A 14,737-nucleotide genomic window follows, 5' to 3' on the forward strand; every position below is an offset into this window, starting at 1 on the left:
TATACAACCCATATTTTGCTGATAATAATCGAACATAACGCAATAAGAAAAAGAGCGATGTAATAAAGTTAACAACGGAAATGTGTGTCCAAGTGAGAGAAAACATATATTTGACAGGGAGAAGAGTAACAGAAATATTATCAAAACCATTTTAGGCAATGTTTATAAGGGTAACAGTTGCCAAAATGTTTTCGTTAATTTTGGTTAAAACACCTAAGTTTATACAGCATTACTAACCTAAGTTTTCCGTAACCTTTATATACTCCCCATTTAAGCTCTTTAAGGGGTTTAGACGAGTAACAGAAATATTATGGTTACTATCATATATACATTTAAGTTATTTAATGAGGTAATATAATATGTTTTCGGCAACTGTTATATAACAAAAAATGTTTATTGGGTACTTATTTAAACAACCATTCATATTTGAAGCAGAAATTTATTTGAAGGTGATGAATTATATAGATCAATATGCATAGTTTGAGTTAATATTAAAAATTAAGGTATTGAAGATTCCAATTATTATATATCTTATTACATTGTCACTGTTTATAATGTATACAGAAAGGACTTTGTAATGAGCTGATTTTGATTTTATTAAAAGCTGACATTGTTTACAATAGTATACTTTTGTCCCTAATACATTTAGAGATGAGGAAGTAAATTTATATACATTCCATGAAACCTTATTATTGTTTTCAAATCTATTCAATATGAAGTTTTGGAATGGTCAGTATGAATAAATATATATGAAAATTTAGTGTGTTTCTATATCATTACCTTAATAACAAGAAAACAGTTTTGTCTACATTAAATGTTTTTTTTTCAAAGAATAATATTTCCCTTTAATCTTACTCTTTCAAAGAGATAAATGTTTTAACTAAATACCTGTTAAAATATAATTTTTAAATGATTGTATCAGAAATATTTAGATGAAATATGATTAAAGGAATTTTTTCTGAAAATGTATTGATTGAGAAATAAATGAATCATCATCTGATAATCATAGTTCATTGCACTTTGTTAATATTTGTATAAAGTCAACAGAATATTGAGCAGAAAATTTACATTACCTTTTTGTCATTAACTGGCTCTGGGGGTGGAACAGGATGAACCAATCTTTCCCTTTTGAGTAAATCACTACATTCTTTATAATACCCAACTAAATCATTCAAAGAAACAAATTGTCTACCTCCTATATAAAAATCTCCACAAACGGCAGTGATTCTAAAATGATTCATGCCGGTTCGTCCCAAATAGGATAAAACATAGCTGCCAGGTTTTCTATCACTTTCCCTTACTAAATAAGCCCCCAATTTATTACATTCCCAAAGTCGTTCCTCAGCTTGGTACCTATCCAAACGTCCATGGTACCACTGTGTTTCAGGGGGAGCATAGTGTGCGCTATCTCCTAAATCCGGTTCTTCTTGTTCAGGTTTGATGGCCCCCTGGGTTTCTTGTTCATTTCCATCTTCACTTCCTGTGCTTGGAGATCCTAATTTATCTTTATGTATACCGTGATTGTGACCACTACCGGCACGTATAAGATCAGCCATTTTCAAGTTATATCACTGGCACATTACAAGCTTTGTATTAACAATCACCTTTTTGGTGATTTAAATAAACTAATTGACTTAAAATGGTTTTTCAGACATTGTTTTATATTCAGATTCGGTGTATTGACGTTTTATGAGTTGACAATACAATTGACAAGAATTTTTTGACATTGACGTATAAGAAGAGACATTCTTCATTTTTTTAGGTTGTTAAATTACCATTCTGATTATTTTCATTCGAATGCGTCATTAGTTAAAGTAATGCATGATCGGAAAGATAGACTTTCATACAAATGCTATTGGACTCAGAAATCATAGTAAGTTGCATAACTCACTCGATAGGACCTCGTCGCGTCGGTCAGGTTTTCCTGAAACCTGGTGAATTTTTTTACTAGCCAAATAAACTATGACGGAAAATAATACAGCTTCGACTTCGCTGTATCCGCCTCTATACGCAACATTTAGTCAATACACCCTAAAAGCTCTTTTGGTCATCGAACTTTGTTTACAATTTACAATTACAATACACACGCACGAGTGTCACATGAAAGGAAACCATCCTAAAAATCACCCCAATTTCAGTCCCGCAGAGGAAAATTTTTCCTAAATCAAGCTCATTATTAAATTAAACCATATCTCATGAAAATGTCCCTATTTCCCCCAATAACATAATATTTCTCCAAATATTACCATAACTTCTATAAATTCATAACGAGAACGGATATTTTCAACTTATAACACAACAAGAAAGCTAATCAAGGACATTTTTTTGAATTTCGGTTTAATGTGCCTCGACAGCGCTGGTCATTGGCACACAAAAACAATTATAAGTTAAATAGAGGACTGTCACAAAATCTATTACAATGCATGTATTAAATTATATTTTCTTATACAGCTTGTTGGCTTTAAGAAACTCCACGATTTTCCTTATTTCCGTCGAGCAGTTAAGTGTGTCCTTGAGGTTGGTTTTCATATCAAACTGTTGATGTGCGGTAGAATATTTTCTGCAGTCGGTGAGGATGTGCTTAACAGTCAAAGGAACTTGACAAATTCGGCAGCCAGGACGACTTTCTGACGACATCAAATAGCCGTGAGTAAGTTTCGTGTAACTGATGCGAAGTCTTCTTATTGTCACAGCTTCTCTCCTATTCAAAAAGTTTAGGGAAATGTGAGAAGTAGATGGGTGGATGTGATAAGTGCTGTAGTACTCTTGCTCCATGTATCGCGCCAAGATTTTTTAATGAAGTGTTTGAGTTAATCTTCAGATCATTGGCCAGTTGAACTGGGATTTCAGGATGATTCTTTGTGGCTTCTTTGGCATAGCGATCGGCACATTCGTTTTCAAGGAATTCCAGTGTACGATGGAAGCCAGATGAGAGAGACTGTTATATCAAGAGTAATGAGAGTTTGGTAGATGTCATGAATGTTTTGGACTATTGGATGGTCGGTAAATATGGTTGTGATTGACTGTATTGATGAAAGAGAGTCAGTACATATGGCGATATGTTTATGGGGAGGAGAAATATATTTGAAAGCTTGAAGGATACTGTATAGTTCACCAGTGTAAACACTACACGTCGCGGGTAAACGGAAAGAACTTATGAGCTCGTGATTTGTAGTGACTGCGCAACCCACACCGGATTCAGCTTTGGAGTTGGAATTTTATACAAAATTTCCAAGAATGCTTTTTCCTCAAGAACGCTAGGGGATTCGTGTTTATTGTAGATGATTAGTGAGGTATCTACTATGGGAATATTTTTTATCCAAGGGGGAGAAGAAGGCAAAGAAAGTGGAAAGGTCAACGAGAGGTTGGTATTTTAGAGTAGAGGTGCGAGTAATTGAGGGATTGAATTTACAGTTGTTGAATGTTGAGTTGATAGCTACGGAAGTGGTGGTAAGTAACGAATGAACAGGATTAGAAGGATTGGAAGATACTTTAGCAGCATATGACAGGAGAAGAGATTGTCGTCTTAAGGACAGGGTGGCTCATAAGCTTTAACATTGACACTAGCGGCGGGGCTTGAGCGAAAGGCACCAAGGCAAAGGCGAAGAGCGGTGTTGTGTAAAGATTTCAATAAGTCAGTTTTAGACTTGGAAACGGACATATAGATAAAACAACCATAGTCAAACTTTGAGCGTATGACAGCTCTGTAAACTCTTAGCAGTATAGTTTCGTTGGAGCTCCATTGAAGGTGGCTAAGGGTTTTAATTATGTTCAGCCTCTTTAGGCAAATGCCAGTTGAGTCGAGAATCAAAAGTCATAATAAGGATTTTTCACTGATTCACAATAGGTAGAGGGGAGTTATCAAAGAAAATTTGAGGTGAGTGAATAGATGTTCTTCGAGAGATTTTTATCAGCATGAATTTGTTTCGGGAAAATAATAATCCTAGGTAGGGGGATCTCTCTTGTAGTAGATTTATTACGTTTTGGAGCAGTTGGCATGTAGAGGGGACGTATTTACCATGGCAATAAATGATTAGGTCATCAGAGTATTGGACATATTTTACGGGAGATGGGAAGTTGTCACATAGCTCATTTATTGTGAGGATTAATAAAGTAGAGCTTAATACTTGAGGGATGCCAGTATTTTGTGGATGAGGATGGGAGAGCTTACCGTTTGCGGAAACCCTGAAAATTCTATCAGTTAGGAAATTATGGATGAATGATAATATGTTACCATGTAGTATCGAGTAAGTTTATTCAGTATTGCACGTCTGGATATAGAGTCAAAAGCGCCTTCAATGTCGAGAATAGTTACAATGACGTCCTGATGGTCATTTAATGCAGAGGAGATATTTGTTTGCAAGAGAACAAGGTTGTCTTATGTCGATCGACTACGTCGAAAATCCGAGTTTGTAAGTAATGCAAGTGAGTGAGATTGGACGGAAAGACTTTACCTGCTTTTTTAATTGGAATGATTATAGAGTTGCGCCATGCATCAGGGAACTGGTGAGTATTCCAAATAATGTTATAGATGTCAAGGAGCTTGGAGAGGGACGAGTCGGATAGTTTTTTGAGAAATATATACAAGACATCATCAGGACCGGCAGCAGAATTTTTCCAGGACGATAGCGCTAATTTTAGTTCATTTAAATTAATAGGAGCATTGACACGCTATCGAGGTTTGTGTCACTGTGCATATCACCATGGTGATATTGCACAATGCCACGGCCCACCTACCTTGCGGCATAAGGCTAGTTTCCGCCCAAAATCGACCGAGACCACTGTCAAGAGAACCCTTCCCAACTCCTCTACTCCTAAAAATGAGCGGGGAAGAAGACCCTAACTTCTTTTCTTTATTGTCTCAAATGAAGGCGTACAATTATTATTCTTATACAATAAGACTTTTTTTTTTTCCTTTTCTTTTCTTTTTCTTTTTTTTCTTCAGTGCCATATTACTTGCAGAGCCCATTATTTAGTCATCGTCATAAATGGTCTGTTGCGCCCATTCATTTAGCCATTCTGCGATCATCTTGTTATGTATTTCTATGTCTGTGGGCGGGTATTGAATATTAAATGTCCTGAGTCTTCTTGTAAGTAGGGTTCTGGCTTGCAGTCTGTTGTGTTCTGTGCAGTCATTTCTTACGTGTTGTATGGTCTCCGGCGTTTGACAATGTTTGCAGTTCCCGTCTGTTTCCCGTAATTTGAAGCGCTCGTAATAGGTTTGGATATGTCCGTGTCCGGTAAGTATTTGTATTGCTTTCCAGTTTAGGTCTGCGTGTTTATGTTTTGTATGTTTTATCCATTCGTAGGTTTTGCGTCCTGTTGATTCGTTGTTCCATAGCTGTTGCCAATGTCTCATTGCACGGGTATGTCGTTCTTGTTTGTACATGTTTTTGGTGAAAAGTTCTGTAGTCTGTTCCGGTTGTTCGTGCGCATCTTTCGCTAACCTATCTGCTATTTTCATTCCGTGATGTTGTCTGTTTGTGTATTGTATCGTAATCCTTCTTCCCGTTTGTTCAAGGTCTTGTATATTTTTTGTCAGTTTTGCTGTGATTTTTGTATTAGTGTTTATGTGTTGTAGTGTGTACAATGCGTTCTTTGAGTCTGTATGTATTGTTACTTCTGTCGTCAGTGTGTTTTGCGCTAATTCAAGTAGTTTTATTGTTCCCATGTATATTGCGTACAGCTCGAGTGTGTTGATGTCGCATGTAGTGATTATCTTTATTTTATGATGTTGTTGTATAGTATTTTTTATGTATATTCCTATGGTTGAACTCTCATCATTTTTGCTAGCGTCAGTGTATATGTGCAGTTGTGTAGTTTTTTCTTCTTGTGTCTCATCTGTTAAACGTAGGTGTAGTGGTCTTCTAGTCGGGTGTGGTTTGTCTATTGTGTAGGTATGCAGTGTGTTTAGTAGCGGCTTTCGTCTTGTGTATGTTTCCCATCTCGCCCCAGCGTCCGCCTGTAGTGGGGTTACCCCCGCAAGCACATGCAAGGCCGAGGTGGGTGTTGTCCTGTATGCTTTTGTTATAGCTAGTATGTAAGGTCTTTCTGTTGCTCTTAATTGTTTAATTATTCTGGAGTCTTTGTATCTATGTCCCCATATTTCTGAGGCGTAAAGTACCATGGGTTTTATTGCATGTTCGTATATGTACCGAAGTATTATTGGTTTTCGTCCCCATTTTCTTCCCGTGACTGCTATCAGTTTGCTCGCTATGTCGGAGGTTTTTTGCCTAATTTTTTTGATGTGATCTAGGAATAGTAGTCCTGTGTCAATTGTCACTCCTAAGTATTCTATGTTGTCCTTGATTTGTACTGTATGTCCGTCAATTTTTAGTCTCGGTTGTCTCGTTTTTTTGTAGGGTATGAACATAGTTTCCGTTTTGTCTTTATTATAGGTCAGTTTCTGGTTTTCAGCCCATTTTGCGCAAGAGGCCCAAATATTATTCCATTTCTGCTCTAAAACGTTTAATGAGGTTCCCGTCAATAGGATTATTTGGTCGTCCGCAAAGGCTTGAATCATGTCCTCTACGTCGAGTCCTCCTGTCTCGTCTAGGTGTCTGAACCAGTCCTCCATAATTAGATTCCATAGAGCTGGTCCGAGGCTGGAGCCTTGTGGGCACCCTCTCTGTGTGTCGGTCTCTATGTTTTCGGTTCGTATGTGTCTGTGCCTAAGAAAGTCGGTGCATAGTTTAGCGATATTTCGTGGTATATTTTTTTGTCTTAGTAAGTCTACTATTTGTGGTGTCCAGGCTGTATTGAACGCATTGCTCATGTCTAGTGTTATAACTAGTGTGTGTATTTTGTGGTCTTTGTTGTGTCGTATTTTTGTTATTATTTTGTCAATGGCTTCTGTGGTTGTCCGTCCATCTCTGAAACCGCATTGCCTATCGTCAATATTATTTGTCTGTTCTAGGTAGTAAGTTAGTCTTTTTGCTGTCATTTTATCGAGAATTTTCCCTAGTGTTGGTAGCAGGCAGATTGGTCTTTTAGAGCCGTTCTTTTTTGGTAACCCCACCATGTCTGCGGTCTTCCAAATGTTAGGGAAGTGTCCTTCTTGTAAGCATACGTTATATAGTGATGTTAATTCTCTTACGTTGTATTCGTTTGTTATGTTTATTATCTCTTTGGGTATATTGTCATTTGATGTCGCTTTTTTGTTTTTCATTATTGCTACCGTCCACTTTACTTCTTGTTCTGTGAAGATCGGATCTTCGGGTGTGGTGAAGTCCCTGGTCATGTTTTGTCTTTTTTCTGTTTGTAGGGGGGTGTCGTTTTGTATGTCATCTGGAGGGAAGTATATTTCGTGTAATGTCATTATTGTCTCCTCTCTTGTGGTTGTCCATGTTCCGTCCTGTTTTTCTAGCGTTTTGAGGGAGTGGTCGGTTGTGGTTCCTGCTCTTAGTATTTTATATGCTATTTTCCATGGGTTATCCGGATCATTGTCAGTGAGGAATTGGCGTAATGAGTTTATTTTATTTTCTTTTATCTCTTTTTTGTATATTCTTCTTTGTTCTCTGTATGTGTTTAGTTTAATTGTTCTTTCTATTGGGTCTTGTTCTTGTTGATACTGTTTTCGTTTCTTATTCGTTTTCTGTCTTAGTCTGGTCAGCTCTTGGGTCCACCATATTTGAGTTTTTCTTTTTTTCTTTTTTATCTTTTTTAACCCATTTTCCATGATACTGATATAGTTGTTTTGGTATTTTTGCGCTGTACTTTCTGCGTCGTGCAGCGGGGTCCAGTCAAGGTTATGTATAATTCTTTTAATTCGATCGTTATCCGTGTTGTTAAAGTCATATTTTGTCTTTCTTGTTTTTTGTCGCTCATCTTTCATGTTTTGTCTTATGTTGTATGTTATATATGCGTGGTCGCTGAGTGTCTCCTCGTTGTGTACAGTCCAGTCCGTTAAGGTTACTTCCTTTGTTATAGTTAAGTCCACCCAGCTTTTCCCTCTGTTGCTGATAAATGTCGGTGGGCTGTCGTGTGTGTTATTAATAAAGTAGGTTTTCGATGTTATCCAGTCCAGTAAGTCCTCTCCTCTGGCGTCATTTGTGTCTCCTCCCCATCCAGTGTTTTTGGCATTGAAGTCTCCTGCTAGTATGAATGGGTTTGTTATTTCCTCTATTTTCCTTGTGTGTCTATTTAGTCTTTTATTCCTGTTGCCCCCTGGTTCGTCGTATATATTGATGATGTATATTGTTATGTCTTGTACTTGTATTTGGATGGTTGTGGTATTCTCGTCGGTCATAGAGGTGATCGTCATCGGTTTGTACTTAGCCTTTGTGATTGTGCATGTTTTACTATGTTTATTGTGTCTCGTCATTATGTAGTTGGGAGGTGGCTTTATGTCGTGAAATGGTTCCTGTATTAGGATTATGTCGATGTCTTGATCATTGCATGTTTGGAACAGCTGGTCTGTCGCTCTTCTACCTTTCCCACTGTTATGCAGTATAAATTTTATTGTCATCTATGTTGGTGTGTTTCTAGTTTGTCTTTTTTTTTTGTGTTTGTGTGTTTCTAGTTTGTCTTTTGTTTTGTGTGTGGGTTTGTTTTAGTAGTTAATATTGCGTCTGATCTCGTTCAGTTTTTTTATGTAAATTGGGCAGTTTCTGTCTCTTGCTTCATGTCTAGTTTGTGGTAATCTAAGCAGTCTACAGTTGTGGCAATTTACGTCTATCGTTGTGCATGTTTTTGGGTCATGCGCGTCTCCGCACCGGAAATGTATGTTTGGTCAGTACAGTATTTGGCCGAGTGTCCGTATCTACTGCATTTGAAACATAGGGTTACTGAGACGTGTTCCTGCGTGTAAAGTTTCGTCAGGTCGATGTAGATGTATCCTTTTGACATGATTGCCCTGAAGATGTCCGCTGGGCACTGAAGCAATATGTTTTTCTTGTAAGGGTTGCGACATGGTCTACTTCCGAGTCTCTTGCATTCTGTTTTGATCCTATTCCCGAACTGCTGCTGTAGATCCTCGTTTTCATTTAGTATATCCTGCAGTAGGTCTCCGTCTTTTATTCCTTTTTGTGCGCCTGTGATCAATACTATCGGGTCTTGTTGTGTCGTCATTGATTTTGTTTTAAGGTTTGTGTTATTTTCTAATTTTTCTTTTATTTTTGTTTGTGTATCTCTATCTTTATTCACAAGTATTATTCCGGTTTTGGTTCTTCTTATGGTCTCTATCTCTGATGGTTTAATTAATTTTTTGACAATATCGAGAGCTACCTGAGGGTCCTCTGTGTCGTTTTTGACCAGGGTCTCGAAAACTCTCGGTATTTTCGGGGGGGAATTCCAGGTAGGCATTGGTAATTGTGGTGCTTGTGCAGCTATTGAGGCGTATGTCCTTGTTGTGGGTGGTGTCAGTGGGTTTATGGTGTTATTCTGATGGATGGTTTGAGGGTATGGGAGTGTTGGGGTATGCGTCTTGTTCGGTAGTGATGACATTTGATCCAGTCTACTTTCTAGGTTATTTATCTTGTTTAAGATGTCATCTAGTTTGTCATTATTGTTGTCCTTACTCTTGTCTTTGTTGGATTTTAGTTTGTTGATCGTTATTTCTTGATCAAATGCTACCGCTATAAGTGTATGCACCAGTTGTTGCATTTCTGCCATTGCTTCCCGTACAGTGAGTTGATCTTTTTTGGTGAAGCTAATTTTTCCCTTGGCTTCTGGAGAGCTTCTAGTTATAGATTGTTCAACTGCTACGGTCAGTCTTCTTGCCCTTTCCATCATCTCCGCCATGCTTCTACCTTGTTGTGGTCTTGTGTTTGTCTGTCCCCCTTCTTCTTCTGAGTCTGTTTCTTGTTTTCTCTTATAACCTGGTGTTCTTTTTGGCGATTGTACTAATTTTCTATATTTAAAAACAGGTTCACTCTGCGCGCCGGATATGTCTTTTTTCCCACTCGTGTCCGTGTCACTTTCGTTTTCCGTTAGCACCATGTTTGTGAATGCGTTAGCAAGTGCAGTATTTGTTTATGAATTTCACAGTCACTATAGCACTGTGTGTTGCTTAGTCTAATAAATGTTTTATGTTAAACCCTATAACTAGAAAAAAAAAAAAAATTACTGTTTTTAAATTTACTATTTACAAAGAGTTCAATGCTCTCCCCACTATCACCCCGGGAGACTGCTCTGCACTTTTACACGTGTCCGCACTTATCGCACTTTGTTAACATTTAACCGACGCAGGCCGTCAAGGTTGCGTATTTTCGATTTTTAAGCCCTACTGGGGCCCACTGTTGTCACTTCCACTGGAGCCCGAGTTACTCTTATCGGTCACCTTGTCAATACTTAATTAGACGCACTAACCTTGACGATAACGGCAAGGTTGCATATTTCTGGATTTTAAGGCATATTTTTGGCCCTCACGAGATCACTGTCAACCAACACTACTGTAGCAGACGTGTCCGTTCTCTACCGAGTTCGGATATAAAGTAGGAGCATTGACAGACGGAATATTGAGAGGATTTAGCTGGAGTGTGGAGGAGGGCTGAATATGTGAGTTATGAAAATCGAATGCCGGATTATGGATGCTGAAATTTTCTTCAACGTGTTGTTCGAGTGTGTCAGAGATTTTTTGGGTGTCGGTGATAAGCGTTAGATAATAAAGAAGGAATTTACTTTGCTTGACAATAAATTTAGCTTTAGCTTTAAGCCTTTCACGTACAATAAGGTTTTCTTGTGTTTTGTGACGTCTAAACCTATTAAGAGCATGTTTTGATTCACGTATGGTATTCGCAAACCGGACTCCACCATGGAACAGCCGTATATGCCGAAGAAAAGACCGTTTGACCAATGTGAGCCTCGGCAGTCGCAAGTATGCTCTTAGTGAACATATCTAGCGTATTGTTTATATTCGTAGAAATGATCAAAGATGATAAGTATGCTTCGGAGAGAGAGGTAAACTCGGGTCAGCTTGCATTTTTTATATGCCAGAAGATTTTGGCAACAGTTTCTTTATTATAGGGATTGGATATAATAATAGGAAAGTGGTTGCTATCATGTAGGTCATCAGAAACCTGCCAAGAAAGAGAAAGAGTAGTTTTAGGGTCACAGAAGCTGAGGTCAATAGCAAAAAAGGAACCTGAGGAGATGTTAAAGTGAGTTTTGGATCCAGTATTTAACAGACAGATACCAGTTGAATTTATGACTTTTTCTATTGTGTTGCCTCTAGTGCGAGTTTGGGTGGCACCCCAAGTCTCCAACAAGAATTTATGGTTGGGAAGCTGACGAATTAGGTCAGTTAACTATTTTTCATCAAGGGGGTGGTCCGGTGGAATGTATATATTGCAAATGGTAAATTTATTGGGGCACCAAGTAGTGACATCTACTACTTCAAGATTTGTTGATAATGGGAGGTGGGATGAGTAAATGTCGCTGGATACAAATTTTGAAGTATCGCCACTAGCTCTTATGCCGTTGGTACGGATGTAATGATATCCTTCAAAGTTTCTCAAATTGCGTTTGTTGGTTTCTTGGAGTAAGTGAGATTTGTGGGAGGAAATGATTTTCTGAATTCTTTCTAGTCGAGGATAAAATCCATCGCAGTTCCACTGTATCAGGGAGAATGTACTTGTTTAGGAAGAAGGGAGAGAGTATTTACTGAGATAATGTCGAGGAGTCAGTGGTATTCCCATCATCAGTAATAGACATTTCGGGAGGAGTTTTTTGTTTGGGGTGTTTAAAGTTTGTGATTGGCCTATTGATTTCCAGATACGTAAATAATTTTAAAGTATATTTACCAAATTTTGTAATGAAAACGTTGCCTCAACAATTTGTCGTATCACATTTTAATTATAACAAAAAATGAAGAATTTATTATTGTTGGGATTTAACTTAACGATCTGAACCTGACGAAGAATTTCAACGACATTATACTATGGAAAATCTTGAAAAAGCTCATTTTTCTGAGGTTAATTCTAAAATTTTAACGATTTTAAATAATAATAAGGCTTTGTAAACAAAGTGCCATGTTTTCTGCTTCGATTTAGGTAAATTAAACTTTTGGTCTAACATCCATCATGTGCTTACAACAAATTTATTCTCAAACAAATCAGAAGTATGTGCAGCTAAGTTATTAGCCAATTTTCTTGTGATAGGCGGTGCCGTTGAACTGTAGAAATAGATTAATCACAATTCACCAAGGGTAAATATAATTTTGGTAGGGTACCAGAACAATAAAGGATGTTTGGTGGCATTAATCGCTTCATAATTGCTTCATTAATCCCCATTGTATGCATTGCTTCAGGTACACTTAAGGCCGCTTGATATAATTCAATACAACGTGCAAGAAATTGCACGCAAATCTCTGTAAATCGTGAAAGTAAACAAATTCCTAACATCAAATTTTATCTAATATCTAATACCTAGTACCTAGTTGTACCTAGTTTAACAATGAAAATAAAAATAAGCTTAGTTTTAGGGAAGTCAGCTGATCTGTTAAGCCAAAAGTAACTAGATTGCAAAGTGCAAGCAATAAAAATGGCACAAAACCGATAATGTCAAGATCTTGCTTGAAACAATCAGATGAACTTCATCTGCGCATTCTTTTAATAAAAACATATTGCGTCTTGCATTGCATTGTACGCCATGATGCATGAAATTGCATGCAATTACTTGCAACGTTAAAATATTGCTTAGATGAATATTGCACGTCGCGTAACTCTTGTTATTGCATCATGGCTGCCACTAATAAAAATTCAATAAGTTAGTCAAACAAGTACCTTAATAATATTTGAATCATTATTTTGTGACCGGTTTAACAATGATGATAACAAAACTAAGTAAGTAACTAACGAAGTGAAAAAGTGGTCAGTGGATGATTGTCAATAATTATATCTACTACTGCTTGCACGCAATAAAAATGGCACAAATCCTATAATGTCAAGATCTTGACTGAAACAATCAGATGAACTTGCTTTTTGATGAACTTTTTCAAAATTTTATAGATCCGGACATTGGGGCGCACATAAATACAGTTGAAGGAATGTGAGAAGTAGTCAAGTCCAACTTTTAGAGTTCATTCGATAACTGTTCCAAATTGTTAGAGAATTACTTGCTTGAATTTAAACAGCCACAACTAGAAAACATATTTGAAGCAATATTTCGAGGTATTACAGTATTCTGGTACCTCAGCAGTCATTTCAACTTAAATGGTTTTTTAAGAAATTTATATAGTGTATGACTGAAAACTCAATGTTGTCCTTTCAATCATTTTTTGATTCCTGTCTTCTGGAGTACTGGAAAAGTGTAGAAAGTATTACGATTCGTGGAAAACACCTAGAGTTTCAATTGACATTTCCATGTGAACATGAGTCCAGCTGCGATTCCGCTAGTTTAACATCGATCTTACCTACTAAAATATGTATGAACATTCGAAAAATTCTCCTAATTTTTAAGATTTGTTTTTCTAAAAAAGACCTTTAAAAATATGTGGATTGATGTAAACTATTGTAGTATGAACATGACAGGAATCAGAAAATCACGACAGGACTGCTTTTTGTAAAGAAAATCTTATTTTCCCAGAAAAATATCAATGGAAATCGAAGAATTTTTCCAGGAATCGTAAGTACTTTCTACACTCTTTCAGTACTCCAAAATGCAGGAAATAGAAAATTTTTTAGTGATTTGATATTTCAGGTATCTAATTAGGTACTTTAAGTGAATTCTACTTGTCATTATTTAAAAATTTATTAAGATACTGTATTCCAATGATAAGTGTTGTAGAAATAAATGAAATTCAAATAAATTTAGTATTAGTATAAGCGATATAGGGTGCATTCCACTAATAGACCGGTGAGTTTAGGCATAAAAATTCCCGAAAAGCCAAATATTGCTGGAGAGCTGGGGTTTATTATTACTGTTGGGATTATTGATGTTTGGTAGAATTTATTGTTAATTAAAATGATCAAATAGTTTTGTTTTAAGAAAAATATTGTTTATCAAAATAGAGTATGGAAGGTACGTGTATACGATCTAAAGGATCAGAGAGAACTAAATGCTTAGAACTATATTTCTATATAGATTGTAATAATATTTCAACAATTACAAATAAAGATAAAAAAAATACCCATCGATCCTATTTGTGTTACAAAAGTTATTCGGGGTCAAAGGTCAAAATTTGAGATTGTTTGAATTTTTATCAAAAAACTTCAAACAAAATTTTTAGATCTTAAAATTCTCTACAAAAATGATTACTATAATTTTTTTTTTGTTAAGAGTTACCTTTCCTGAGATATCGCGATTTTAAGAGGGGCATTATAAATGATATGCACATATTATAAGCCACGTATATACATATCAGGCACTTAAGTAGTGCCGTATTTACAGGGGGATGGGCAGGCCATGGTCCAGAGCGGTAAATTTTAGGGGCAGCAAAACTGAAAAATGAAGAAAGTTTTTTTAAATGTCAACTGCTAAACAGACTAAATATTTCAAGCAAGACACTTCAATCCTAAGAAATAAATCTTTCAACAGTAGCTCATATTTACGGCTCTCTTCATGAGTATGTATCACATTTCCGAACACAGTTTGATCCTTTTGAAGAGAAATCAATCGAAAAATTGAAAATATCTCATTATGAGGATAATTCAAGAAGAAAAAAATAAGAAAGCTACAAAACGATGAGACAAGAGAACAATGCAGAACAGATCTCACTGGACGCGACAGCTTCAAAGTAAACACGTTTCTAACGATTGTTGACAGGTTACTGAGCAAGTTGTCAAAACGAAAAACTATT

General features: G+C 36.6%; 1 protein-coding gene across 2 annotated transcripts in view; it reads right to left on the reverse strand.

The window, feature by feature from the left end:
- LOC130899702 (ras GTPase-activating protein 1) overlaps positions 1-1,714 on the reverse strand; it is a 32,429-nt gene extending 30,715 nt beyond the window's left edge. For both annotated transcript variants that reach the window (XM_057809842.1, XM_057809843.1), the window contains exon 1: positions 1,074-1,714. In XM_057809842.1, coding sequence (XP_057665825.1) covers positions 1,074-1,556 — 483 coding nt within the window. In that variant the 5' untranslated portion in view covers positions 1,557-1,714. The remainder of the gene's footprint in view (positions 1-1,073) is intronic.
- Between the last annotated feature and the right edge of the window lie 13,023 nt (positions 1,715-14,737).

The sequence above is a fragment of the Diorhabda carinulata genome, chromosome 11 (assembly GCF_026250575.1).
Source record: "Diorhabda carinulata isolate Delta chromosome 11, icDioCari1.1, whole genome shotgun sequence".
NCBI classification, from domain to species: domain Eukaryota; kingdom Metazoa; phylum Arthropoda; class Insecta; order Coleoptera; family Chrysomelidae; genus Diorhabda; species Diorhabda carinulata.